General features: G+C 41.3%; 1 protein-coding gene across 4 annotated transcripts in view; it reads left to right on the plus strand.

The window, feature by feature from the left end:
- Positions 1-27,558, plus strand: part of HYDIN (HYDIN axonemal central pair apparatus protein) — a 444,836-nt gene that overhangs the window by 270,709 nt on the left and 146,569 nt on the right. For all 4 annotated transcript variants that reach the window (XM_074406071.1, XM_074406078.1, XM_074406090.1 and 1 more), the window contains 12 exons: positions 191-269; positions 9,410-9,529; positions 9,789-9,998; positions 12,035-12,172; positions 15,393-15,570; positions 17,839-17,966; positions 21,626-21,756; positions 22,232-22,368; positions 22,600-22,727; positions 22,880-23,071; positions 23,408-23,557; positions 26,438-26,677. In XM_074406071.1, coding sequence (XP_074262172.1) covers positions 191-269; positions 9,410-9,529; positions 9,789-9,998; positions 12,035-12,172; positions 15,393-15,570; positions 17,839-17,966; positions 21,626-21,756; positions 22,232-22,368; positions 22,600-22,727; positions 22,880-23,071; positions 23,408-23,557; positions 26,438-26,677 — 1,831 coding nt within the window. The remainder of the gene's footprint in view (positions 1-190; positions 270-9,409; positions 9,530-9,788; positions 9,999-12,034; positions 12,173-15,392; positions 15,571-17,838; positions 17,967-21,625; positions 21,757-22,231; positions 22,369-22,599; positions 22,728-22,879; positions 23,072-23,407; positions 23,558-26,437; positions 26,678-27,558) is intronic.

Raw genomic sequence — 27,558 nt, forward strand, 5'->3', positions numbered from 1 at the left:
GCATGTTTGGGAGCATAGGACAGCAGACCTCTAATCAGCTGACCTCTTGAGAAAGGTGTCCCTTGATTGGGAAACCCCTACTTTTTGGGGTGTGGTAGAGAGAGAAGAGGAAGACAGGGCAGTTACGCACCTGAGACTGTGGTGACAAAGGCCCAATGAGTGAATCTCTGCATTTCATTCACCTCCCCAGGACTCTCCTTGTGAATGAAGATGCCAGTCCTGAAGAGAAAGAACTCAGAAAAACGAAAGCGTCCAGTGTGGTCTCAGATGTACGGTGTCCTTTCCCTGGGGAGGGTTGGCAGGTCGAGGGTCCTTCCCATAAAACAAAGACAGAACCAGAAGCAGAGTGGCCAGTGCAATGCTTAGGTTTATTTGGGACACAGCTGCACGGTTTTACCCACATCTCTTCCCAGCCAAACACCCCAGAGCCAACACTCAGGGAGAACCCAGGACACCTTAGCACATGGATCTTCTCTACAATGGAAAAGCCGTTTACCTCTAAACTTTGGTGATCTTGCAGTGTTCTTATACCTTAGACCAGGCATCCCCAAACTACGGCCTGCGGGCCGCGTGCGGCCCCCTGAGGCCATTTATCCAGCCCCCCGCCACACTTCAGGAAGGGGCACCTCTTTCATTGGTGGTCAGTGAGAGGAGCACAGTATGTAGCGGCCCTCCAACGGTCTGAGGGACAGTGAACTGGCCCCCTGTGTAAAAAGTGTGGGGACACCTGCCCTAGATAGAGGATACTAAAGGAGAAATATTTTCTTAATAATTCCATAGCAAAAACAAAAAGAGCAAGAGAGCTTAAAAATTAATACCCTTAAATTCTTCTAGAATGATGGCTTAAGGAAACCATTAGAGATACAAAGATATGCATACAAAGATGCTTGTTACAACATTTTAGAAATAGCAAAAAATGAAAAATAAATTACTGCGTGTACATGATGAGATGCAAACTTTTATGATAGTGCTGAGTGGGATTTTCCTGTGGTGTGGGTGGGAGTATGAATTGGCATAACCTCTATAACATACAACTTAGCAAGTACATCAAAATTTAAAATGCATTGACCCCCTTCTAGAAATTATCCTCCAGATACACCTCTTCATTTGCATAAGGTATTTTATTATCCTTGTACACTGCAGCTTTGTTTATAAAAGCAAAAAATGTTGGAAATAACTGAATTCCTCCAATAGGAGACCATCTGAATAAACTAAATTACATCTATACAAGGCAATCTATGAAATTCTTTTTTTTTTTTTTTTTTTTGAGGCGGAGTTTTCGCTCTTGTTACCCAGGCTGGAGTGCATTGGCGCGATCTCGGCTCACCGCAACCTCCGCCTCCTGGATTCAGGCAATTCTCCTGCCTCAGCCTCCTGAGTAGCTGGGATTACAGGCATGTGCCACCATGCCCAGCTAATTTTTTTGTATTTTTAGTAGAGACGGGGTTTCACCATGTTGACCAGGATGGTCTCGATCTCTCGACCTCGTGATCCACCCGCCTCGGCCTCTCAAAGTGCTGCGATTATAGGCTTGAGCCACTGCGCCCGGCGAAATTCTTTTTTAAAATGAGAAAGTTCTCTATTCATTTGGCACAATCTCTGATATACTAAGAAAAAATGCTCAGTGCAAAACCAAGTATATTGTGTGCTACCACTTGTATAAAGAAAAAGTCAATAAAAGCAACAAACACTTCTGAGCACTGATCTAAGCTCAAAGCTTTTATATATATATTTTATTGCACTTAGGTTCTGGGGTACATGTGCAGAACATGCAGGATTGTTGTATAGGTACCTACCTGGCAATGCGGTTTGCTGCCTCCATCCCCCCATCATCTATATCTGGCATTTCTTCCTGTTATCCCTCCCCAGCTCTCTACCCACCACTGTCCCTCCCCTATTCCCCCCAAAAAGACCCCAGTATGTAATGCTCCCCTCCCTGTGTCCATGTGTTCTCATTGTTCAACTCCCGCCTATGAGTGAGAACATGTGGTGTTTGATTTTCTGTTCTTGTGTCCGTTTTCTGAGAATGATAGTTTCCAGATTCATCTATGTCCCTACAAAGGACACAAACACATCACTTTTTATGGCTGCGTAGTATTCCATGGTGTATATGTGCCACATTTTCCTTGTCCAATCTATCATCAATGGGCATTTGGGTTGGTCTTTGCTATTGTAAACAGTGCCACAGTGAACATATGTGTGCATGTGTCTTTATAAAAGAATGATTTATAATCCTTTGGATATATACCCAGTAATGGGATTGCTGGGTCAAATGAAATTTCTATTTCTAGATCCTTGAGGAATCACCACACTGTCTTCCACAATGGTTGAACTAATTTACACTCCCACCAACAGTGTAAAAGTGTTCCTATTTCTCCACATCCTCTCCAGCATCTGTTGTCTCCAGGTTTTTTAATGATCGCCATTCTAACTGGCGTGATATGGTATCTCATTGTGGTTTTGATTTGCGTTTCTCTAATGACCAGTGATGATGAGCATTTTTTTCATAAGTTTGTTGGCCTTATAAATGTCTTCTTTTGAAAAGTGCCTGTTCATATCCTTCACCCACTTTTGAATGGGTTTGTTTGTTTGTTTGTTTTCTGTAAATCTGTTTTAGTTCTTTGTAGATTCTGGATATTAGCCCTTTGTCAGATGGGTAGCGTGCAAAAATTTTTTCCCATTCTGTTGGTTGCCAGTTCACTCTAATGATTGATTCTTTTGCTGTACAGAAGTTGTGGAGTTTAGTTAGATCCCATTTGTCTGTTTTGGCTTTTGTTACCAATGCTTTTGGTGTTTTAGTCATGAAGCCCTTGCCTATGCCCATGTCCTCATGGTTTTGTCTAGGTTTTCTTCTAGGGTTTTTTATGGTGTTAGGTCTTATGTTTAAGTCTTTAATCCATCTGGAGTTAATTTTAGTGTAAGGTGTCAGGAAGAGGTCCAGTTTCTGTTATCTGCACATGGCTAGCCGGTTTTCCCAACACCATTTATTAAACAGGAAATTCTTTCTCCATTGCTTGTTTTATTCTGGTTTGTCAAAGATCAGATGGTTGTAGATGTGTGGCATTGCCTCCAAGGCCTCTGTTCCGTTCCATTGGTCTATATCTCTGTTTTGGTACCAGTACCAGTACCATGCTGTTTTGATTACTGTAGCCTTTTAGTATAGTTTGAAGTCAGGTAGCATGATGCCTCCAGCTTTGTTCTTTTTGCTTAGAATTGTCTTGGTTATGTGGGTTCCATATGAAGTTTAAGGTGGTTGTTTCCAGTTCTGTGAAGAGGGTCATAGGTAGCTTGATGGGGATAGTGCTGCATCTATAAATTACTTTGGGCAGTATGGCCATTTTCACAATATTGATTCTTCCTAACCATGAGCATGGAATGTTTTTCCATCTGCTTGTGTCCCGTCTATTTCCTTGAGCAGTGGTTTGTAGTTCTCCTTGAAGAGGTCCTTTATATCCTTTGTTAGTTGTATTCCTAGGTATTTTATTCTCTTTGTAGCAATTGTGATTGGGCAGTTTGTTCTTGATTTGGCTCTCTTTAAATCTGTTATTGGTGTATAGGAACTCTTGTAATTTCTGCCATTGATTTTGTATCCTGAGACTTTGCTGAAGTTACTTATCAGTTTAAGGAGATTTGGGGCTGAGATGATGGGGTCTTCTAAAGATACAATTGTGTCATCTGCAAATAGAGACAATTTGACTTCATACTTTCCTAATTGATTACCCTTTATTTCTTTTTCTTGACTGATTGCTCTGGCTAGAACTTCCAATACTATATTGAATAGGAGTGGTGAGAGAGGGCATCCTCATCTAGTGCCAGATATCAAAGGGAATGCTTCCAGTTTTTGCCCATTCAGTATGATATTGGCCGTGGGTTTGTCATAAATAGCTTTTATTATTTTGAGATACTTTTCTCCAATACCTACTTTATTGAGAGTTTTTAGCATAATGTGCTATTGAATTTTGTCAAAGGCCTTCCCTGCATCTATTGAGATAATCATGTGGTTTTTGTCTTTGGTTCTGTTTATGTGGTGGATTACATTTATAGACTTGCATATGTTGAACCAGCCTTGCGTCCCCGGGATGAAGCCTACTTGATCGTGATGGATAAGTTTTTTGATGTGCTATTGCAATCAGTTCATCAGTATTTTATTGAAGATTTTTGCATCTATGTTCATCATGGATATTGGCCTGAAGTTTTCTTTTCTTGTTGAGTCTCTGCCATGTTTTGATGTTAGGATGATGTTGATCTCATATAATGATTTGGGAAGGATTCCCTCTTTTTGGATCATTTGGAATAGTTTCAGAAGGAGTGGTACCAGCTTCTCTTTGTGTGTCTGGTAGAATTTGGCTGTGAACCCATCTGGACCTAGGCTCTTTTTGGTTGGTAGGCTATTAATTGCTGTCTCAACTTCAGCACTTGTTATGGGTCTATTCAGGGTTTTGACTTCTTCCTGGTTTAGGCTTGGGAGGGTACAAGTGTCCAGGAATTTATCCACTTCTTCCAGGTTTACTGATTTATGAGCATAGAGTTGTTTGTAGTACTCTCTGATGGTAGTTTGTATTTCTGTGGAGTCAGTGGTGATATCCCCTTTTTCGTTTTTTATTGCATCTATTTGATTCTTCTCTCTTTTCTTTTTTATTAATCTGGCTAGAGGTATGTCTGTTTCGATGATCTTTTCAAAAAACAAGCTCCTGGATTTATTGATTTTTTGAAGTTGGTTTTTTTTTTTTTTCTGTTTCTATCTCCTTCAGTTCTGCTCTGACCTTAGTTATTTCTTGTCTTCTGCTAGCTTTTGAGTTGTTTTGGTCTTGCTCCTCTAGTTCTTTCAATTTTGATGATAGGGTGTCAATTTTAGATCTTTCCTTGCTTCTCATGTGGCCATTTATTGCCATAAATTTCCCTGTAGACACTGCTTTAAATGTGTCCCACAGATTCTGGTATGTTATGTCTTCATTCTCATTGGTTTCTAAGAACATCTTTATTTCTGCCTTCATTTCATTGTTTATCCAATCAATATTCAAGAGCCACTTGTTCAGTTTCCATGAAGTTGTGTGGTTCTGAGTTAGTTTCTTAATCCTGAGTTCTAATTTGATTGCACTGTGGTCTGAGAGACTGCTTGTTATGATTGCTGTTCTTTTGCATCTGCTGAGGAGTGATTTACTTCCAATTATGTGGTCAATTTTACAGTAAGTGCGATGTGGTGCTGAAAAGAATGTATATTCTGTGGATGTGGGGTGGAAAGTTCTGTGGATGTCTGTTAGGTTTGCTTGGACCAGATCTGAGTTCAACTCCTGGATATCCTTGTTAATTTCCTGTTTCCTTGATCTGTCTAATATTGACAGTGGAGTGTTAAAGTCTCCCACTATTCTTGTGTGGGAGTCTAAGTCTCTTTATAGATCATTAGGAACTTGCTTTATGTATCCGGGTGCTCCTGTATTGAGTGCATATCTATTTAGGATAGTTAGCTCTTCTTGTTGCATTGATCCTTTTACCATTGTGTAATGCCCTTCTTTGTCTCTTTTGATCTTTGTTGGTGTAAAGTGTATTTTATCAGAGACCAGGATTGCAACTCCTGCTTTATTTTTTCCACTCTCCATTTGCTTGGTAAATCTTCCTCCATCCCTTTATTTTGAGCCTTTGTGTGTCCTTGCATATGAGATGGGTTTCCTGGATACAGCACACCGATAGATTTTTACTTTTTATCCAATTTGCCAGTCTGTGTCTTTGATTGGGACATTTAGCCTATTTACATTTAAGGTTATTATTGTTATGTGTGAATTTGATCCTGCCATTTTGATACTAGCTGGTTGTTTCGCTGGTTAGTTGATGCAGTTTCTTTATTGTGTTGATGCTCTTTACCATTTGGTGCGTTTTTGCAGTGGCTTGTACTGGTTGTTCCTTTCTGTGTTTAGTGCTTCTTTCAGGAGCTCTTGTATAGCAGGCTTGGTGGTGATGAAATCTCTCAGCAATTGCTTGTTTGTAAAGGATTTTGTTTTTCCTTTGCTTATGAAGCTTAGTTTGGCTGGATATGAAATTCTGGGTTGCAAATTCTTTTCCTTAAGGATATTGAATATTGGCCCCCAGTCTCTTCTGGCTTGTAGGGTTTCTGCTGAGAGAGCCACTGTGAGTCTGATGGGCTTCCCTTTGTGGCTAACCTGACCTTTCTCTCTGGCTGCCCTTAGCATTTTCTCCTTCATTTCAACCCTGGTGAATCTGATGATTATGTGCCTTGGGGTTGCGCTTCTTGAGGAATATCTTTGTGGTGTTCTCTGTATTTCCTAGATTTGAATGTTGGCCTGCCTTGCTAGGTTGGGGAAGTTCTCCTGGATAATATCCTGAAGAGTGTTTTCCAGTTTGGATTCATTCTCTCTGTCCCATTCAGGTATACCTGTCAAACGTAGATTAGGTCTTTTCACATAATCCCATATTTCTTGGAGACTTTGTTCATTTCTTTTCACTCTTTTTTCTCTAATCTTACCTTCTCGTTTTATTTCATTGTGTTGATCTTCAGTCTCTGATATCCTTTCTTCTGCCTGGTTGATTCAGCCATTGAAACTTGTGTATACTTTGTGAAGTTCTCATGTTGCATTTTTCAGCTCCATCAAATCATTTATATTCTTCTCTAAGCTGTGTATTCTCATTAGCATTTCATCAAACCTTTTTTCAAGGTTCTTAGTTTCTTTGCATTGGGTTAGAACATGTTCTTTTAGCTCAGAGAATTTTGTTATTACCTACTTTCTGAAGCCTGTTTCTGTCAATTCATCAGACTCATTCTCCACCCAGCTTTGTTCCCTTGCTAGTAAGTAGTTGTGATCCCTTGGAGGAGGAGAGGCATTCTGGTTTTGGGTGTTTTCATCCTTTTTGAGCTGGTTTCTTCCCATCTTTGTGGATTTATCTACCTGTGGTCTTTGTAGTTGGTAACTTTCGGATGGGGTCTCTGAGTGGACATCCTTTTTGTTGATGATGAAGTTAATTCTTTCTGTTTTTTAGTTTTCCTTCTAACAGGCCTCTCTGCTGCAGGACTGCTGGAGGTTCACTCCAGACCCTGCTTGCATAGGGATTACCTGTGGCCACTGCAGAGCAGTAAGGGTTTCTGCCAGTTTCTTCTGTTATCTTCATCCCAGAAAGTTACCCGCCAGATGTCAGCCTGAGCTCTCCTTTATGAGGTGTCTTTTTGGATATACAGGGGTTGGGCAGCTGCTTGAGGAGACAGTCTTGTCCCTTATAGGAGCTCAAGTGCTGAGCTGTGAGCTCCGTTGTTCCGTTCAGAGCTGCTGGGCAGGTACGTTTAAGCCTGCTGCAGCAGAACTCATAACTACCTTTTTCCCAGGTGCTCTGTCCTGGGAAGGTGGGGTTTATTTATAAGTTCCTGATGTGCTGCTGCCTTTTTTCAGAGATGCCCTGCCCAGCAAGGAGGTAGCCTAGTCACAGTCTGCCAGCAGAGGCATTGCTGAGCTGCTGTGAGCTCTGCCCAGCTGCTGTGTTAACTTCTTTGTGGTTTTGTTTATAGAGGTATAGTTAGAACTGCCTTGCTAATTATGGTCTGCCTCAGTAATGGCGGATTGCCTCGGTAATGGTGAACTGCCTCAGTGATGTTGGACTGCCTTGGTAGTGGTGGACTGCCTAGGTAAGGGCAGATGCCCTTCCCCCCACAGAGCTGGACCATCCTGTGTCCAGCTGAGCTTGCTGTGAAACTCTCAATCCAGAGCGTTTCAGATTGCTGGTCTTTGTGGAGATGGGACCCACCAAGCCAGATCACCTGGCTCCATATTTCAACCCTCTTCCTTTCAGTTGAATGGGTAGCTCTGTCTCCCAGGCATTCCAGGTGCCAGTTGAAATGGCATCCAGATTTGTGTGAGTTTTTGTGTGGACACCCACTGCACTGGCTGAAACAGCCATGCTGGAAACTCATGGTGCTTTTCAGCCCAGGAATCTCATGGTCTGTGGGCAGTAAAAACTCATTTGGAAATGTGGTGATCACTTACCCTCTGTGTTGTTCTCTGGGAACTGCAGTCCAGAGCTGTGCCTATTCGGCCATCTTGGATCCCTGTTAGCATTTTTTTACATTAACTCTTTCATTTCTCCCAATGCAGCTGTGACGTGAGTCCCATCATCTTTCCCCATTTTACCAGCGCAGGAACACGTCTATCAAGCAGCGGAACTGGAAGACTTTCTTTCCTTGGAGCTTTCTATATTTTAAAAATATTTTAGAATGAGTATGTGTGAGTGTATAGAATATTAATCTTTTAAATGTTCATTCTTCTTTTTCTATTTTCAAAGATTCTTGTCATAGAAAACTCAAGAATAGGCCAGAAACAGTGGCTCGTGCCTGTAATCCCAGTGTTTTGGGAACCAAGGCAAGAGGATGGCTTGAGGCCAGGAATTCAAGACCAGCCTGGGCAACATAGCAAGACTCCAGGGTGTGGTGATGCATGCCTACAGTCCTAGCTACTAGGGAGGCTGAGGTGGGAAGATCACCTGGGTCCAGGCATTCGAGGCTGCAGTGAGCTCTGATCGTGCCACTACACTCCAGCCTGGGTGACAGTGACAGACACCTTGTCTCTCTCTCTCTCTCTCTCTCTCTCTCTCTATATATATATATATATATATATATGCACACATGTATGTACATATAGGTACCTATGTGTATATATACGTATATATATATATGTGTGTGTACATATACACTCAATACAGGCAGTGCTCGACTTACGATCACAGTTGGGACTGCGGAACGGTCGTAACACGATTTGGTCGTAAGTTGAGTAGGCTATATGTACTGTTGTACGCCCAGCTGGGCAATGTTTGCGCTGCCAGACACGGAGCAGTCGTGGCTAGCGATTGTGGTCGTGAAGTCGAATGGTCATAAGTTGCATAGGTCGTAAGTCAATCAATACCTGTACAGAAAAATTAAAGCAAACATCCTCAAAATTCCTATCTTCTTTCTACCCCACTGGGAAAGATGCTACTGAAATTCTTAGCAGAGAACCTCCCAGATATTTCTATGTGCATATGCAAATCTCTGAAGGAATTTACACATACTCACACCTTCAGACACAAGATATATGGAAATTTACATGAATGGAACTGCTGTCCGCTCAATAATATGTTCTTCACATCATTTCCATACATAAATATACATGCATTTTCCTTCATGGATAGAGGTACCACACAGACTTCATTTAAAGTGACCTCCTATTGATGGGCACTGAGTTGGCTTCCAGAGTTTTGTTGTTATAAATAATGCTGCAGTAAACATCCTGGTATGTACGTTTTAGTCATTTGCTCAGTTATCTCCCTGGGGAAAAAATGTGCTATTTTTATAATCATATACAACAAACTGTTTTTCTGTCAGTTGATGATCCATTTTGAATGCTTGCCAGCATTTCCGCACATCTTTAATTTCTAGGAATTAAAAATTAGCTCTGCTGAAACAGAAAGAATGTACTCAAGCCAGAGCCAGATGGAGGATCAGGAATGCCTACAGACTTGTGAACAAAATGAGATGCTTTCCATCGGAATAGAAGAAGTAAGTGACACTGTGAGCGTCCTGACCTTATCAGGTACTGACTTTTCTTTCTAGCTGAGCACCTGCCCCACATTAGAAACTTAAATCTCACCAGAGCACTGTTACCATCACTATCATTATGTGTTTTCAAGGTGCCTGGCTACCTTCTACCAAACGAGTTAAAGACTGAAATTAATCCATAAATTGACATAACTTTCACTTACCCTTGGCAGGCATTCATCCCAACAGCTGCTCTCTTATGGAATGACTTTCTCTGCAGGTGTTTGATATTTTGCCCCTCTATGGAGTGTTGCAGCCACACAGCAGCCACCAAATGTCGTTCACCTTCTATGGACACTGTAACATCATTTCACAGGCTAAAGCTCTGTGTGAAGTGGAAGGCGGACCCACCTATGAAATAACACTAAAGGGAGAGGCGTCCCTGGTCAACTATTCCTTTGATACCAAGGTTATTCACTATGGATTACAGGTATCACAAACCATCAGGTGCAGGTTTTCTGGTTTTGCCTTAAGCATCTTAAACAAATCTGAACCCTGATCATCATAGTCTCACCATCACCCCTGCCCTTGATCCCCAGTCTGCCTCCCTAATGCTGATCATCCTCCTGCTCCCAACTGTTTGCCAGATACTTGCACTTGTTTTTCTTATCATCTCCAGAAAGGCAGCATGTTAAGATGCTCAAGGTCACTTTCCCTTTCAATCCAGGAGCTTGTTCCAGCTTCTGCATTTCTCTCAATAGCACTACCATTTTCTCACACCCCTAAGTTTACAATCTCCAAGGCTTTTCCACCACACTCTCTCCTTCACCTCTCTACATCCTTATAAGCATCCAGGGTTTGCTGACTCTTCACCAGGGTCCCTCTCTGAGTCAGTTTTCTCTTCCCATTGGCACTGTTATCACATTACAGGGTCTCATCAAGCCATGCCCAAATTATTACAGCAGTTCCTCCCACACTGTAATGTGCCTACGAATCCCCTGAGAGTCTCGTTCAAGTGCAGATTCTGATTCAGTAAGTCCGGAGACATTTTCCAAATGGTGTTGTCATCCCATCAGTCCCTGACCAATTAAACCCTGCAGCATTTGGCAAAGCAATGTACTATTGACCAAAGAGCATGGTTTTGCATTCCGGTTTTACTTCCTCCTGACTGTATGGCCTTGGGCACATCACCTCTCCAAGCCTCAGTGTCCCTCATCTATAAGATGGGAATGGAGTAGCAGGCCTATCCTTCCAGGAGCTGTCATTGCTTAAGGCGTCCATTCAGTGCTGTGCTGGGTCAGAGTTGGATGTCAATTGTCATGAGTTCCTTCAGGTCAGAGCCCATTCCTCTACCTGGGTGAGACTATCCTAAGCCTCTCTATTAACTGGTGATCTTGACACTGTAAGTTTCACTTTCCATACTTCCCTATTATAGTCCATACATTTCACTGTGGCCAAGCTGGTCTACCACTGGTCCCACTGAACGCCAGCCCTTCATGCAGCTACACTTTCTTTTACCTCATCCCTCTTATCCTCCAGTCTGCCAAGCCCAAACCTCTGCATCCTGTAAGACCCAGCTCAGCTCCTTCCACAGTTATCTTTTACTTTACATTCCCTTGGCACTTCGTGGTACTCTTTGCCATAATATAATATACTTTCCCATTTTAGTTTTGGAATAATTTTCAATTAATTCCATCAGTACATATTCTCTTCCCAATCAGATTCCGATTGGGAGACCATATCTCCTACCAAATTTCAGTGAAGACTGAATCTCTGTTACATAGCTCCTGCATGTATAATTACTGAATTGTGTGCATGCATGTGTGTTTGTCAATCAAAGATTGTGCCTAAAATCAGATTCATCTAACACCTACAGAGACTATCTCCATGATGCTGACCAAATAGAATTCTCTTTCCTTCATCTCCAGAGTCCTTTGGGCACTTGGTTTTGGCTCATCTGTGAGTGTAGTCTTTGAAGCAGCCAGTCCTCACCCTAGCTTTTCTTGAGGACCCCCAAAGTGGCCTGTTTGTGGTTATTGGGCCTGCTAACCCAGCTGGTGAATTACGTTAGCAAAATTCCAGGAAAAAGAACATGACTGGCCTGTTACACCCATGGTTCTCCATTTGAATGGAAAAAAAAATCATTCTAGAACATTCTAAACTCAAATCTTTTGTTTGTTATAGGACAGAATCCAGAGGCGAATCTTCTTAATGTAGAAAGGTTACTTTAGGATTCTCTATTACAAGTTCCTGTAGTGAAAAAACTGAGACCCAGGAGGGTTAAATGCTCAACCCCACAACCATACCTAAACTAAATCCATTCTTAGAAGAATTAAGAGCCAGGTTTCCAGAGTCTAGTGCCCCAGTTGGCATTTGTTGTGATGCTAAGATATAGACTGACCAGTGTTTATATCAGGAGCTGTCGCTTTCTTATCCATGAGGCATGTTTCTGCACCTCTGTCATGATCAAAGCCATATCCCAAAAGTGGGTGGCAAAGGAGTCACTCTTCCCCTTCTCTTCTCAAGCTGTTTGACCACATCACAGAGAGGGAAATCACGCTAACGAACACGGGGAAAGTCAGCTTTGAGTTCAAGGTTCTGACTGACCACCAGTCTTCTCCAGACAACCTTCTACCTGGAGTGCCACTAATTCTGCCTCTCTCGGTAAGTAAACAGTGGGAGGGGCCTGAATTCAAACCTACAAGCCCCACCCCATGCAGGTGAGTATTCACAACCAGGATTACAGGTGTGACTTTTTCTTTTTATTAAAACTAAAGAACTCTCAGAAGCAGAAAAAAATAAATAAATCCAAGCCACTTCACTCATTTATTAAACAGATATTTGTTTAGTCCCAAAGTAGTCAGTTTCCAGGCACCAGGGATATAGCAATCAATAAGACAGATGCAACCCACGGATTTTTTTTACCATGATAATGAGACTAATTTATTTCCACCGGTGTCTCCACACTGCCCTTGTAATTCCCAAGAGCCTCCTCTCCACTGACTTCAGCAGGTGTGAAAACACCAGCAGAGTGCACTGAGCCAAACCGGTTTCAGAAGCAAACAGAGGAAGTGATTTCTTGTTCATATTATGTTGATCTACCAGTTTTAAGGAACATTTGTTGAATTTTTCTTGTTATGAAAATAGCACACAATTGTTATAGAAAAAAATGAAAATAATTTTAAAGTGTAACTATTCATACTCTTGTAATCCCAAGATAATGAGTGCTGTCATTGTTGATGATAAAGTCTGTTCTTCCCCTAAATTATCTCACGTATTGAGTTTACTGCTGGTCTCTTTATTCTTCATTGCTCTATCTGTCCCTGCATTATCTGTCTGTCCCTACATTAATACTATACTATTTTAATTGCTGTGGCTTTAAAATACATATTAATATCTGTTAGGTCAACTCGCCTTTTGGTTTTTTCCCAATTTCTTTTAGCTCACCTTTTGAAATCACTTTTTTGGTGTTTGTGTTTGTTTGTTTGTTTGTTTGTTAGACAGGGTCTGGCTGTGTTGCATAGACTGAGGTGCAGGGGAAAGATCTTGCCTCCTGGGCTCAAGCAATCCTTCCACCTTAGCCTCCTGAGTAGCTGGGACCACAGGCATGCACCACCACACCCAGCTAATTTTTGTACATATTTTTTTAGAGACAGGTTCTCACCATGTTGCCCAGGCTGGTCTTGAACTCCTGAACTCAAGGGATCTGCCCACCTCAGCCTCCCAAAGTTCTGAGATTACAGGCATGAGCCACCACATACAGCCCAAATTTACTCTTATGTTTTGTTTCTCTAACTTCCTAACTTGAATGCCTACATTCATTTTTTTCTTAGTCAATAATGAGAAATTGTAAGACTATTCATTTCCCTAAGGACACCTTTAGCCTTATTCCTTGTATTTTAAGAAAATTGCAGATAAAAAAGTGGAAGTCAATGCTGTATGTTTCACATGTTAATATTTACTATTATAACTTTCATTATTTTCTAAGTTGTCTAAAATTATAGTTTTACTGACAAGTATAATTTAAAATATATTTTTCTTTTTTTAACTTCCAAATGACTAAGATTTTTGCTTTTGTTATTTAAACTGTTAGTAATATTGAGTTTTTTTTTTTGAATTGTGATCAGATAATATAGCCCTCTAAATTCCTACTTAGTGAATTTATTAATATATTTTAGTGACCTGAAGTGATTTTTAATAGTAATAGATGTTTGAAAATAATGTTACCTGGCCTATGGCATGCAGATTATCATACCTGGAATCTCTACTAAATTAACCTGAATAATTATAACATTCAAATCTTCTATATCTTTTTCTAAGACTCAAGAGTGGCATATAAAACTTTTGTTCATTTCTCTATTGTTTTCTACACAGCACCTTTTAGTTTTAGGCCTTGTTTCTCTGTCGACACAGAAGATCTCATGGCTATTGTGTGTTCATCATGGACTGTGTGTTTTCTCTACCTTAAATTGCCATCTTCTTCCCTTTGAGTGCTCTGCTTTGAATTCCACTTTGTTTGGTCATAATATTGTGATTGCTGCTTTCTTTTTACCTGACATTGTTTGCCCGTAGTCTATTTCATTTTGTTTTAGGCTTATCATTCGTATAACGTGTGTATTTTAAATTTATTTTTTAATTTTCTCTGAGAGTCCTTCAGTTTCAATAGGAACATTTAACACATTCTTATCACTAGCAAAACTGAAATGCTTACTGTTATTTCCTTCATTGGATTTTGTTTGTCTATTTTTAAATTTCCCTTAGTGTTTCCTTTCCATTCTATCTTTTTATCACAATTGCTATGTTTTCCTTGCCCTTTTCCTAAATTGTTTAAAGCATTTGAATTTACATTGCTGCAGTTACCGAAAATTGATAACTCTGCAGAGAACAATTTGGCCTTATCTATTAAAATTACACTTTGACCCAGAAATTTTACTTCTAAGAATTTATTCTACATACACGTTCCCACATTTGCACAATGATGTGTTTGTAAGATTATTTCCTATATAATTTGTAATGGCAATAGCAAAAGACAAGAAACTGAATGTCTATCAGTAAGAAACTAGTTTTTAAAAATATATTCAACCTGTGAAATGGAATAATACATAGCAACTAAAAAGGATGGAGTAGCTCTAGATGTACTAACATTGAGTTAATTGTAAAATGTATTGTTAGGTAAAAAGAAAAAGGAGATGAAAAACACTCTATATGCTACCATCTGCATTTAAAATACATATATATTGCTGGATTCACTTAGCTACCATTTTACTTAAAATTTTTGTACCTTTTTAAAGTGATCGTTAGCTAATAAATTTCCTTCTTCATGCTGCATTTGATCAGTTTGGATATCAGAATAAAAAAAAATAGGCATGTCTCTCTTTTCTGCTTCCTGAATGGCTCATAAACGAAAGAGATGATCTGTTTTGAAGGAGTGGTAGAACTTGCTTCTAATGCCATGTATTGCTTTGCCAGGGTAATTTTCTTCATTTTTCAGTTTCTGTATGGGATACAGATCACTCTGGGGTTTTTAAGTTGGGTTATTCATATTTTCCTGGGAAAGTATTAATTTCACAAAAATGTTTGAATATGTTGACATAAAGTTTTCTCATAATCATGTATGATTTATGTCCTATTTTACTACAGCTACTACTTTTGTCTTATTAATCAGTCTTGCCAGTTTTGTGTATTTTATTTGTCATTTTTCAAAGAAACAGTTTTTGGATTTATGAACCTCTTCTATTTCTTTGCACTCTATTTCATTAAGTCTCTTACTCCTTTCCTCCTTTCTTTAGGTTTACTTGGTCACTACTGTTGTTGTTTTACCTCATTGAATGAGTTGAGCCTGTGACATATTTGTTCTCCTTTTTCTGGTCTTTCTACCGCATAGGGGTTTATCAGTTCACATCAAGAGCAGGTATTGAAAGTTTACTACCTACCTGGAGTACCTGAGGTCTTTAAAAGGAGTTTCCAGATACAGATTGCCCACCTGGACCCAGAAAGTATCGCTCTGAGTGGAGAGGGAATCTTTCCCCAAATCTGCCTCGATCTCCCCAGGAACCTCACAGGTACTACTTCACATTGGCGTATTTCCCCACTGGGGGACAAAACAAATGCTGGCTACTTAATTTATTCACTTAGAAATCCCCTGTGGCTCTCTTGCATGCTATACCTCAGTTGCCAAATTGGTGACCTGAGTTTACTGAGACAAGAAATGGTCTATGGCAGTCCCAGATGAAGAATTTGGCCATTATTGAATTATTTACAGAGGGATCAGGAAATTCACCTCCAAAGGCTTTTCCTCCTCCCATGCACTCTCCTTCTGGCCGTGGTCTTTCGCTGAGCTGTATTCTCCTAGACGGCCACTGGGAAGGTGAGAGCCAGTGTGCTTCCAGGCATACAATTCTCAAAGTATAAACTGCACAGAAGGGCGAACACAGATTCCGAGCCATTATTCTGTCATTACACAAGGTGAAGGCTAGATTAGACTTTAATAATTGTCTTCCCACTTACATTTTCCAGTTACGTCTGGCACCTGGGACTATCCCTTTGTACCAGACTATTTCTGTCTTGGCAGATTCCAGACCTCAACTGAGCAGGCCCTTTTAGCCGTAGACTGTCCCTGGCTCTTTCTTCTAGATGTCAGGTACAGGATGATGGGTCAGGCAAACTTCTCACCCTTCATGAATCCCTTTTCAAGCACCTTGAAATCTGCTTTCCCTAAAAAACTTCAGACTAAATCCTCCCACCCAGCCTTTCCTCTTACCACATTCCCTGAAGTCACTAACTCTTCTGTTGCTAATCATCTGCTGAATTCTAATTGTCTGCTCCCTGAAAACTAAAAAAAAAAAATATATATATATATATATATATATATATATATATATATATATATGCAAGACCCTGTCTCTATTTTTAAAAGGTCTCACTTTGTTACCCAGGCTGAAAGTGGCACAATCATAGCTCATTGTAACCTTAACTCCTAGGCTCAGGGGATTCTCCTGCCTCAGCCTCCTGAGTAGCGGGGACTACAGGTGTGCAGTGCCATACCTGGCTTACTTTTTTAAAAATTATTTTTAAATAATTTTTTTTTAATTATCTCACTTTGTTGCCCAGGCTGGTCTTGTAATCCTGGTCTCAAGTGATCCTCCCACCTCAGCCTGCCAAAACACTAGGATTGCATTCGTTGAGCCACAATGCCTGGCAATAAATGTCACTAACACCAAGACCATGTTACAGTCTCGTATCTAGACTTCAAGCCAGGCAAGGGTTACTCCAGCTTCACATGTAATTTTCAGGAGGAAAACCTTTGCCATATGGGTGAAAACTGGGCACCCAGCTGACCTCATCAGAGCAGTTGATATGGTCTGGCCAGTGAGGACTTTAAAATAATTTAAATTTTAACACTGTTGGTTGAGTCTTCTGTTCTCCAGTTCACTACAGTCACCGCATTTCCTATTGTGTAATAATAGGCTTCTTTTCTTTTTTCTTTTGTCTTTTTTTTTTTTTTTTTTTGAAACAGTCTTATTCTTTCACCCAGGCTAGAGTGCAATGGTGGGATCTCAGCTCACTGCGGCCTCTGCCTCTGGGTTCAGGCTATTCTCATGCCTCAGCCTCCTGAGTAGCTGGAATTACAGATACATACCACCATGCCCAGCTAACTTTTTGTATTTTTAGTAGAGACGTGGTCTCACCATGTTGCCCAGGCTGGTCTTGAACTCCTGAGCTCAGGCAATTTGCTGGCCTCAACCTCCCAAAGTGCTAGGATTACAGGCATGAGCCACCACACCTGGCCTTTGGTAGTCATTTTAAATGACTTTCCTACCTTGCCTTTCAAAGTAGTTGAATTTGTACTGGCTTAGCGGTGAATTTGGGTGGGAATCCCTCTACCAATTACCTACCCTCCCTGATTCAGGATATTGTGACGTATTTAGTGTTAATTAAAGCGACTTGACCAAAACATATTTTTTGTTAATTGAGATTTAATAAACATAAAAACTGACTTAAAGGATGACCAGCTGCCTGGGTTTGTCCAGCACTGGGAGAGCTCTGGGGTTTAAGTGCCAGAACCAAGAAAGCCCCAAGCATGCCAGGATCAAGAGGGTCACCCAACAAGTGGCTTCAAATGTTACTACCTTCAAGTTCTGGAGAAGTAGCCAGTCACTCACCAAAACATAATCTCATTGAACTCAGTGAGGTCTCTGATACTTATTTAACTCTCAAATCACCTCACCCTCTGAAGCAGAGAGCAAGTCTGTGTTTGGGACATCATTCATATTTTTCTAACTTTCCTGATTCTGCTCCCCTTTCAACCCCCACTCCCTGCCCCGGCACAGCGAATGAAAAGTATGAAACCTTCTTGAATCAGGCCAGGAAAAACACAGACAAAGAGTATGACAAATGTGAAACAGTCGATCAGTTTGACGTAATAACCGAGGAAGTGCCAGAAGATGAGTCTGCGGAGGTAAGGCAGCTCCATCCTGCATGGGACACCAGAGGGCGGTGCATGCAGAGTGCACGGGATGTATGTGCAGAAGGATGCTGTGTGCAGCGTGGGTGGGATGCATATGCAGAAGGGCACTGCATGTAGAGGCCCAGGGGCAAGGACATGGTCTCTGAGGTACAGAAAGGAGAAAGACAGAGATAAAGCAAAGAAGCAGGAAGCTAGGAGAGGTGAGATGAGCCCAGGAGATGAGCTATCAGGTGGCCAGCGTATTTAGGTTTTTGGACTTCATCCTGAGGGCAACCAAAGGTGTAGCCTAATCTACTTCCCATCTTAAAGAGATCCCTTTGGCTGCCTTGTGGAACTCTGAGGGGACAGGAACTTGGGGATGATGAGAGTAGATTTGAGAGATCAGTTATTTTAGAAGCCGATGGAGGACCAGGTGCAATGGCCCATTCCTATAACCCCAATACTTTGGGAAGCCGAGGTGGGAGGATGGCTTGAGGTCAGGCATTCGAGACCAGCCTGGGAAACATAGCGAAACTCCACCTCTACAGTTTTTTTAAGCTGATGGAGTAATTCTAGGTGAGAGATGGTGGTACTGAAAGCAATGGTGACAGTGGAGACAGGGCAAACTGGGTGGGTTCAAGGAATATTCCATAAGTGGAATGGTCAAGACTTAGGATTGATTGGATTTGGGCATGGAGTAGAGGTGACCTCAAAGTCTTGCTTGGATGACCAGGAAAGGAGAGGGACTGAGACAGGCAACTCAGGAGGAGAAGCGAGTCTTGATGGGAGGGGTACGAAGGGAAAGGAGTTCAGCTGCTTCTGGTGGCTCCCGAATGTGAGATTTCTGTGCATCATCCACGTAGAGCAGCCAGTAGGGAAATGGAGCCACTGCTGGGGGCCTGGGGGAGAAAGATAGGTTGGAGCAAGTGACTTGAGAGTCATGGGATGCCTGTTGCAATCACAGGAAATGGGGAGGTTCCCTAGGAAGTGTCTCTAGTGAGCAGGGAGAAAGGCAGATTCAGAATGGAGCCCCAAAGTACCCCAGCATCTGAATGGGGGAGAAGGGGTGACCAAAAGGTTCTGGAAAAGTCAGGAGCTTGTGATGCTGCAGAGGTGGAAGCCAAGAGAGGGTCTCAGGAGGAGGGAGCATCTCAGCTTGTAAATAGAGGCTATGATAGGAAGGCAAAGTCCCAAAATGTCTGCCCTCATCACTCCTGAAAGTCCTGTTTTAACAGTCTTTTAAAATGAGCATGACATGTTCCTGAGCATGACAAGTGCCATCCATCCCCCTGTGCCCTTCTTTCAAAATGCAAATGTGCATGAGAATATTGTTCTAAAGAAGAATCATGTATGTGGCTAGAAAGCCCTTAGTCTGGTTAAAAGAGGTTCTAAAGTGGGAGAGAAAGATGTCATGGGGGAGACTGGGAGCACCAAAGGCCACCAACGATCATTTGCTTCGCAGAAGCCTGGTTTAAGCACAAGATGCCAATAGTGAACCGTAGCACCAAGGATGATCATAATTAATAACATCAGCTACCATTTATTCGGCTCTTATACTAAGCCTGTGCCACACTATTAACCTGCACTGTTATCTTGTTAAATCGTCCCATAATGAGGGTGGGGAAGAATGCTGCCACTGTCATCTAAATTTTAGTTTTACAGAAGTGAAGGGCATGTCCCAAGGCACGCCCAGAGCTAGGATTTGAACCCAGGCCTGCCCAGCTGCTAAGATGGTACTCTTAGCCTCTGCCTTCTCCTACCGGGCCTGGGCTGCCCACTGGCGGCAGTGGTGTGTCTCCACCTGCTAACCACATTCCCAGGCTACACCTCATCAAAGCCTAGGAAAGCTGTGGGGTGGGGTTTTTGTGAACATGATGGTACATGCAGAGCCAAGCTGATCCCCTTGAGTAGGACAGGGTGGACCATTCATGGCTCAGGAGCCAAGCACAGGGTTGGCTTTGCTGCTCTAGAATCCAGGTAACTGGGAATGCTGTCAGCAGGCCCTGCTCCTCTCCCAGTTTGTCACACTTCACTCTCACCTCCTGTGCCTCACTGTGGGCCGTGGTACACATTAACCTTCCCTGCTGAGCCCTAGACTTAAGGGTTAGCCCTTTTCAAACAGTATTTCTCACCCTTTTCCATTATCACCCCCTAAAAATCCACCTTAGACCTTTTCTCTTAATACTCCCCATGAAATATTTTTATTTATTATATACAAAATGGAATCTCTTTGAATAGTTTGATATATGCTTTTTCAACTTTTTATTCTGAAATAATTATAGATTTACAAGGAATAAAAAGAACCTTTTTACCAGCAGTAATATCTTGTATAACTATAGTACAATATCAATCCACAAAATTGACGTTGGTACAAGCCACAGAGCTTATTCGGATTTAACCACTTTTATATGTGTGTGTGTGTGTGTGTGTGTGTGTAGTTCTCTGCAATTTTATCACATGTAGATATGTGAGCTCGCCACCACAATTAAGATCCAGAACTATTCCATTGCTACAAGGATTCCTTGTGCTTCTTGGGGAAAACAAAATTAAAAACAAAATCTCCTTCCAACCCAGAAAATCTATCCACAACGGTAGAAGAGAAAGAAAACAATTTTATTATTGAATAAGCATTAAACTGGAATCTGACAAACATCACAGGCAACCTACTGAAAGATTGCAAGGACAGAGGAAGTCTGCTCCTCTTGTAGAGCCAAGCAGATCCAAGCCCTTTCATTCACGTTCTCAGAGTAAATAATAGCTAGTCTCAAGTAAGAGGACTTGACACCATCATCTGTCACACATTGTTTATCCTAAATCGAAATGGTAATTAGTGACAAGCAGTGTTAGCTAATTGGCTTTATCCAAGAAAAAACAAGCTTGTCTTTCTAGCAGGGTCCCACAGAAGCTAGGCTCCCATCCTCTCACAGAAACTGGAAGTAGGGACTTCATCTTCCTTGCTGGTTACATTTCAAAGAGATGCCTTGAGACAGACACTTCTGGGTCCTAAAGCTGGCAAGAGGCTTATTTCACTTTTAAAAAGATTTATCTACATTTCAAAGCGATAACATTTCAAAGAACTTAAACTTACAAACGTTGTAAACTAAATACTGTAAGAAAAGGGAAGAAAAGAAGTCTCCTATTTTCAGCAAGGAGAACTAAGCCTCATTCTCCGTTTGCGTTTGACCTTACACGTGCCCACCCCACCCCGTTATAACCACGCCCACCTTATCTCCCCGTTCCTTACCTCTGGCAACCACTTATCTGTTCTCTATCTTGATCCTTTTGTTACTTCAAGAACGCTATATAAATGGAATCATACAGCACATCACCTTTTGAGATTGGCTTTTTTCATTTCACATAATGCCCTTGTAATTCCATTCAAGTCGCGCACCTCAATAATGCATTCCCTTTTATTGCTGAGTATTCCATGGTATGGACATACCAATTTGCTTACCCTCCCCACACCCTTCCCAGGAAAAATTTAATACCTTAAACATACTGTGTGTCTGTTTATGTTCTGTGGCCCTTTGGGGGCCACAAACCATTGTAATATTTCAGGTATTTTCCACCACCCTCCAAGAACTAATTTTTGCCTCTTTAGGGGTGATATTGTCCCTGTTGAGAATCCACGTTCCTAAAGAATTTGCTGACTTGTCCTTCTCTTGCTTCAGGTAAGTTCTCCTCTCCAGATGGAAGTAGAGAGACTTATTGTCCAAAGCTATGTCCTAGAACATCAGAAAACGATCACCCCTGATCCCACAGACACCTGCTTCAGCCATCGGAATCGCCTTAAACTGGCCAAGTGAGTGGTTTCCAGTGACCGCCCTTCTGTGCTGTGCTTGTTTCAGAATGCAGCAGAGCAAGCAGTGCTGCCTCATGCAGAGCGCTCCCAAAACACCAGCTGATCATCTAGAAATGAAATCCACTCGCCTCAGTTATCTGCCATCCCCTAGCATCAAGCCAACTGGACAGGTTTCTGCCTCTTAAAGTGAGAACATTAGAGCTGTGTCTAATAAACAGGCCCCGTTTCAGGTCAACAGGGGCCCATGCTGAACGTGTTCTGAGAAAATGGCCCAAACAGCAGTGTGAATTTCTGGGGGAGTTACATTGTTTCTAGTCTCCATTTGGGTAGCCATTCATTGTTCTCCACTCTAGAGAATAAAACTGTACACAGGAGATAGAAAAAAAAAAAAAAAAAAAAAAGTCAGGCTCTCTCACTTTTGAAAAGTAGCCTTCCAGGTTTGAAAGTGACTAGTAACGACTGTTAACCATTTCAGAATCCAGCTGCCAGAGTACATCCTGGACTTTGGCTACATCATCCTTGGTGAAGTCCGAACCCACATCATCAAAATCACCAACACCAGTCAGTTTCCAGTGTCATTCCACGCAGACAAGCGTGTCCTTCATGAGACAGGTACGCAGGCTGGCGAGGCCCTTTCCTATTGTACTTGGTCATTTCTCACAAGAAACCCATTAGTACTGTCCTCCTGGAGCAGCATTTGTGCCTCTGCGATCAGCTAAAAGGATTCTTGGGCCTATTCAGTGATCCTCTGAGCCGTCCTTCTGACCCAGTGGGGCTTTCTCTAGAGCAGTTCTTGTTGGCTGTTTTTCTTTCCCACCTAGATATTTTTTTGTCTTGGTCCAGGATTCAGTACTGAGCTAGATCGTGTAAAGAATCTGCCTTACTGTGAAACAGAAACATTTGAAGTGAGATTTGACCCACAAGGAGCCAATCTACCTGTTGGAAGCAAAGAAGTCATTCTGCCCATCAAGGTATGAGGCACCACTGGGCCCACCCAGCCCTGCACGTTTCCTGCTCTGCTTGCTGATGGCCCCTGGGATGATCCAGTTATTATATCAGAGCTATGATTCTTCCTTTCCCCAATGCCATGTCACATGGTAACTTCAGTTTATACCTGCTCTAGGTGGTTGGAGGGCCAACAGTTCACATCTGTCTTCAAGCCAAGGTGATCATTCCAACCATGACTCTCTCTCGTGAAAAAGTGGACTTTGCCACAATTCAGTGTGGACAGTGCCTGGTGGAAACTATTCAGCTTTCCAATAATCTCCAAGTCCCTTGTGAATGGTTTGTCCACAGCCAAAAGCCTGTTGACAAGGTAAAGGATCTGTGGCCCGTTGATCCTCCTTTCTCCATCTCTATTTCAGCCAGATTTGTAAGTCTAGGCCTTTGCACTCATCATTTCAATCTCCAGCTCAAAGACTTGCAGTGGCAACCATTGCCTCCTGAGTAAAATCTGGGCCCTTATCCCAGCCCTTGAGGTCCTGTCAAGCCATGCTGATGGGTGGAATGTCTTGTTCATCTGTGTACCTCTGGTATCTACACTTTCCCTGACACCTAAGAGGTATTCAGGAAATGTGGGTTGTGCGCACGGAAGGTGAATGAGTTCATTTTCCATAGAGGATGATCTGATTGTCTAATATTTGTTAACCAGCTGGAGAAACACATGCCAAAATACTTAAGACAGAAACTGCGTGCAGAATTAAAGCCCAAGACACGGATCTTTGAGATCCAGCCCATTTCTGGAGTCTTGGATCCTGGTGAGAAGTCCAACGTGCAAGTGAAATTCATGCCAAAAGAAGAGGTGAGCTTTAAAGAAACGTGGCTTCATTTAGGTTATCTGGACCTCTTTGAGCTTTACTCAAGTCCATGCTTGTCTGGGTCTCAAGGGAAGCTTTGAGTGACCTGTGCCTTGCTTTTCTGAATATGGCATCTCAAGCACTTCTGGTTCACATAGGAGCTGTGTGGCCTAGTGGTCTGGAATCATCAGACTAACACATCGATTATTATCAGCAGGCCTGGGTTAGTAGCCTTCTGCCTCTGCACACTTCCATGCTGTGTGTCTTTGAGGAAATTGCTTAGCCTCATTCAGCCTCAGTTCACTCATAGAGAAAAGAAAAAATAATAATATTACATATCAACAGTCCCTTATTGAAATTCTGAAACCCAGTAAGAAATAAAAGTGGGGGTGGGGGGTTTGAGATTTCCTAAGTTTCGGACAAAAATTCATTTGGCAGAAAAGTCTCGTCTGAACTGACATGAGACCATTTAACCTTTATTTATACCACTTAGTTTTCAGAGTCAAACATTGCCAACAAATATTAATGTGTTTGAGTATGGGGGAACTGCCCCACACCCTGCTAAAGGTATTAGGTAACATGTGGTATATGCACTGTGCTTACTATTTTTAAAAATCTGAATTTGAAAGTATCTGGCCCCTGGGTTTCAGATAAGATATTGTCAACCTGTAATGACTACCTTCTAAAATCATTTTGAAGATTCAGTGCACAGCATTGAATAAAGTACACAGCATGCTGCTCTATGCATAGTAAGTCTCTCAATAACTATTAACTATTATCTTCAGTAGCCATGAAAAGTACATCCCAGTATATGGCCTCCCACAGCTGCATAAATGTTTCTTTTGTGAACATTATCAACTCAAAGCCACTTCTGACCAGGAACACAGTAAAATCAATAAGATTCTAGAACCAGAGAGAATCTCAAGAGGTTGTACCATAAAGACTTTTGTTCAAAGCCTAAGGCATTTGGGAAATATGTTTTTCTCTATTCTATTCTTTTAACAGGAAAATTGTGTGTTTTATAGAAGAGCTGTGGTTAACTCCCATTTTCCTGGTAATGGCTTCGAGAAAATGCTTAAACACCTTCAGTGAAAAAAAGAAAAAGCAAATGACTTCATATCTCATTCTAAAATAAAACCCATGTTTTTATCATTATCAAAATCTTCCCAGTTTGTTTCAAAGAAAATTAGTAATATGTTTATCATTCTTAAAGAGTCTTAAATTTTTCAAAGGGTTTACCCAAAATTGTGGATTTTTTTCCCCATTACTTAATGAGGGAAATGTGGTAAAAATAATGGATTTGTGCAAGCAGTTTCATGAATGTTGAGTTGGAATTGGTCAAAGTCAATAAAATGTTTCTACCAAATAAGAGAGAAATGTGTTATCGCTATACAAGGAATTGGTTAGTCCTACAACCCATGCAATCCATATCTGCATCGTCATCAACATCAACAGTGCCAAGACATCACTGACATCCACACCAACAATTCTTAGGCATTATAGCATGTTCAAGAAAATGAACGAAATGTTTTAGAAAGATTTCCATAAGGAGTAATTAAGATATAGAAGTTTGAATCATAAGGTACTAAGCCAATAGTTATATAGAAACCCCTCTTAGCCAATAATTTATCTTATGTGTCCAGCAGTAGATATTTCTGTGTGTGTATCTGTATACATTCCATCTGTTTGCTTTTTCCCCTTCAAGCTAAGATAGAAAGTCTTCAAATTGTGATTTATACAATTTCCACTCACACCAAGCCACAAGTCCAGCTATACCAGAATAACCTAGGCATCAGGTTTAAAATGCTAAATCTTACTCTGCCCCTAGGGAGTCAGGATTTCTAGGGATGGAATCTGAGGATCTACATGTTTAATAGGTTCCCCAGCCGGGTGCGGTGGCTCAAGCCTGTAATCCCAGCACTTTGGGAGGCCGAGGCGGGTGGATCACGAGGTCAAGAGATCGAGACCATCCTGGTCAACATGGTGAAACCCCATCTCTACTAAAAATACAAAAAAAAAGAAAAATTAGCTGGGCGTGGTGGCACGTGCCTGTAATCCCAGCTACTCAGGAGGCTGAGGCAGGAGAATTGCCTGAACCCAGGAGGCAGAGGTTGCGGTGAGCCGAGATCGCGCCATTGCACTCCAGCCTGGGTAACAAGAGTGAAACTCCATCTCAAAAAAAAAAAAAAAAAATAGGTTCCCCAGTGAAATCGGATTAGGAACTATGGGATGGGATTTTGGTACCATTTTGAGAAAACATGCAAGTAGTTGTGATATCACTATTATCCAGTATCTGATTGTAATTGTATCTGATGAACTGAATGCCCTAGCCCTGGCATTCTGCCAAGCTCTGGGAAAATACACTAAATACACACTTTAGAATCATCACTCATCAGAAGCAAGGGAGCTGGGGTCTTTTTACAATACATCCCTAGAGTCATTGCTTGAGAACTACTTCCAGACAGTATTACTTCCCTGGCATTTCTGCCCTGCCTTCCCCTTCCCATAGGCAGTAGGGTTCATGAAATGAGAACCTTCAGGCCCAGAGGTACAGACTGTGGCAGCTGGAAGTCTGAGCACACTGAAAGATCTGAAGGACATAACAGTGACATTCAGAGGGCTTGCTACAAATAATGAAGCACTTCATACAAGTGCTACAATGCTAGATACTCAGAATTTATTTTATATCTAGCACTTGGTACAATGTCTGGCATGCTAAATACCCAGTACTTAATTAATCTAATAATATCAACTACTCTTATGCAATTATATAATAACTTACCTCTCTCAATCTAAATAAGTTTTTTCCTCTCAGCAGTGTTTTGTTTTACATGCCATGTAATAGAAATAAATTCAGATGCTTGTTTTGTTTTTATGTTTTCCAGAAATTCTACAGCCAAACCCTGATGTTTCAGATTGCCCAGAGTGCTCAAAAGCTTACACTGCTGGTATATGGGCAAGGTCTAGAGCCACGCCTGGAATTTAGTCCTTCAGTCCTGGACCTGGGACCACTGCTACTTTGTGCACCTGGAGATGAGGCCGAAGTGATAGTGAAGAATCCCTGTGACTTCCCCATTGAGTTTTATTCCTTAGAATTTGATCAGCAATATCTCATAGAAGAAAAGGTGAGCAGAGGCCAAAGCCAAACTCTATTTTTCCACCTGTGCTGGACCCTGCTCTGTACTCACGCTCTTTTCTCTGCATGAGATAACAACCTCCTGGCCTTTCCCACCTTTTTACCATAAATTCTTCCTTGTCAATTTAGTGATTACTTCTCTATAGCCTTTCCTGGCCTACTTCCCTTGACCTGAGTAGAATCCTATACATTTTAAGCAACTAATTGAAAACTAATGCATGTTCATGGTTAAAATTCAAACAGTAAAGAACCGTTATGTAGCAACTTGCCAATATCATTATATTTGAAGTTGAGTTACTTGTAGACAGCATGTAATTGGGTCATTTTTTAAAATATACTTTGCCAATCTCTGACTTTAGTTGATGTATTTAGACCATTTACGTTTAGTTTAATTATTGCTATGTCAGTACTGAAGAGGACTTAATTGTATGTTCTGTTGTTTTTTGGTCTGTTTGCTTTTTCCTACTTTCCTGTCAGTTGCTTCAACATTATTTAAAATTTCATTTTTATTTACCCAGAATGTTTTTTGGGTGTATCTCTTTGTGTAGCTTCTTTAGTTGTTGCCATAGGTATTACCTTATCTGTATGTAACATTATAATCAACTGGTATTGACATTTTAGCAGTTCTAGTATAATTTAGAAAACTTTCCCCCATTTAATTCCCTTCAGCCTTCTGATTTTCAATGTCACTGTCTTAAATATTTTTCTTATCTAGCACTATAATTATTGTTTAATCTGTCAAACATACATTTGAAAACCCTAGAGGAAATGGAAAATGTATATTTGTCTCTCTTTTTACTTTTTCTGTTCTTTCTTCCTTTCTGATGTGCCAAGATTTCTTCTTTTATTATTAACTTTCGGTTTAGAGAG

The sequence above is a fragment of the Saimiri boliviensis genome, chromosome 1 (genome assembly GCF_048565385.1).
Source record: "Saimiri boliviensis isolate mSaiBol1 chromosome 1, mSaiBol1.pri, whole genome shotgun sequence".
Taxonomy (NCBI): Eukaryota; Metazoa; Chordata; class Mammalia; order Primates; family Cebidae; genus Saimiri; species Saimiri boliviensis.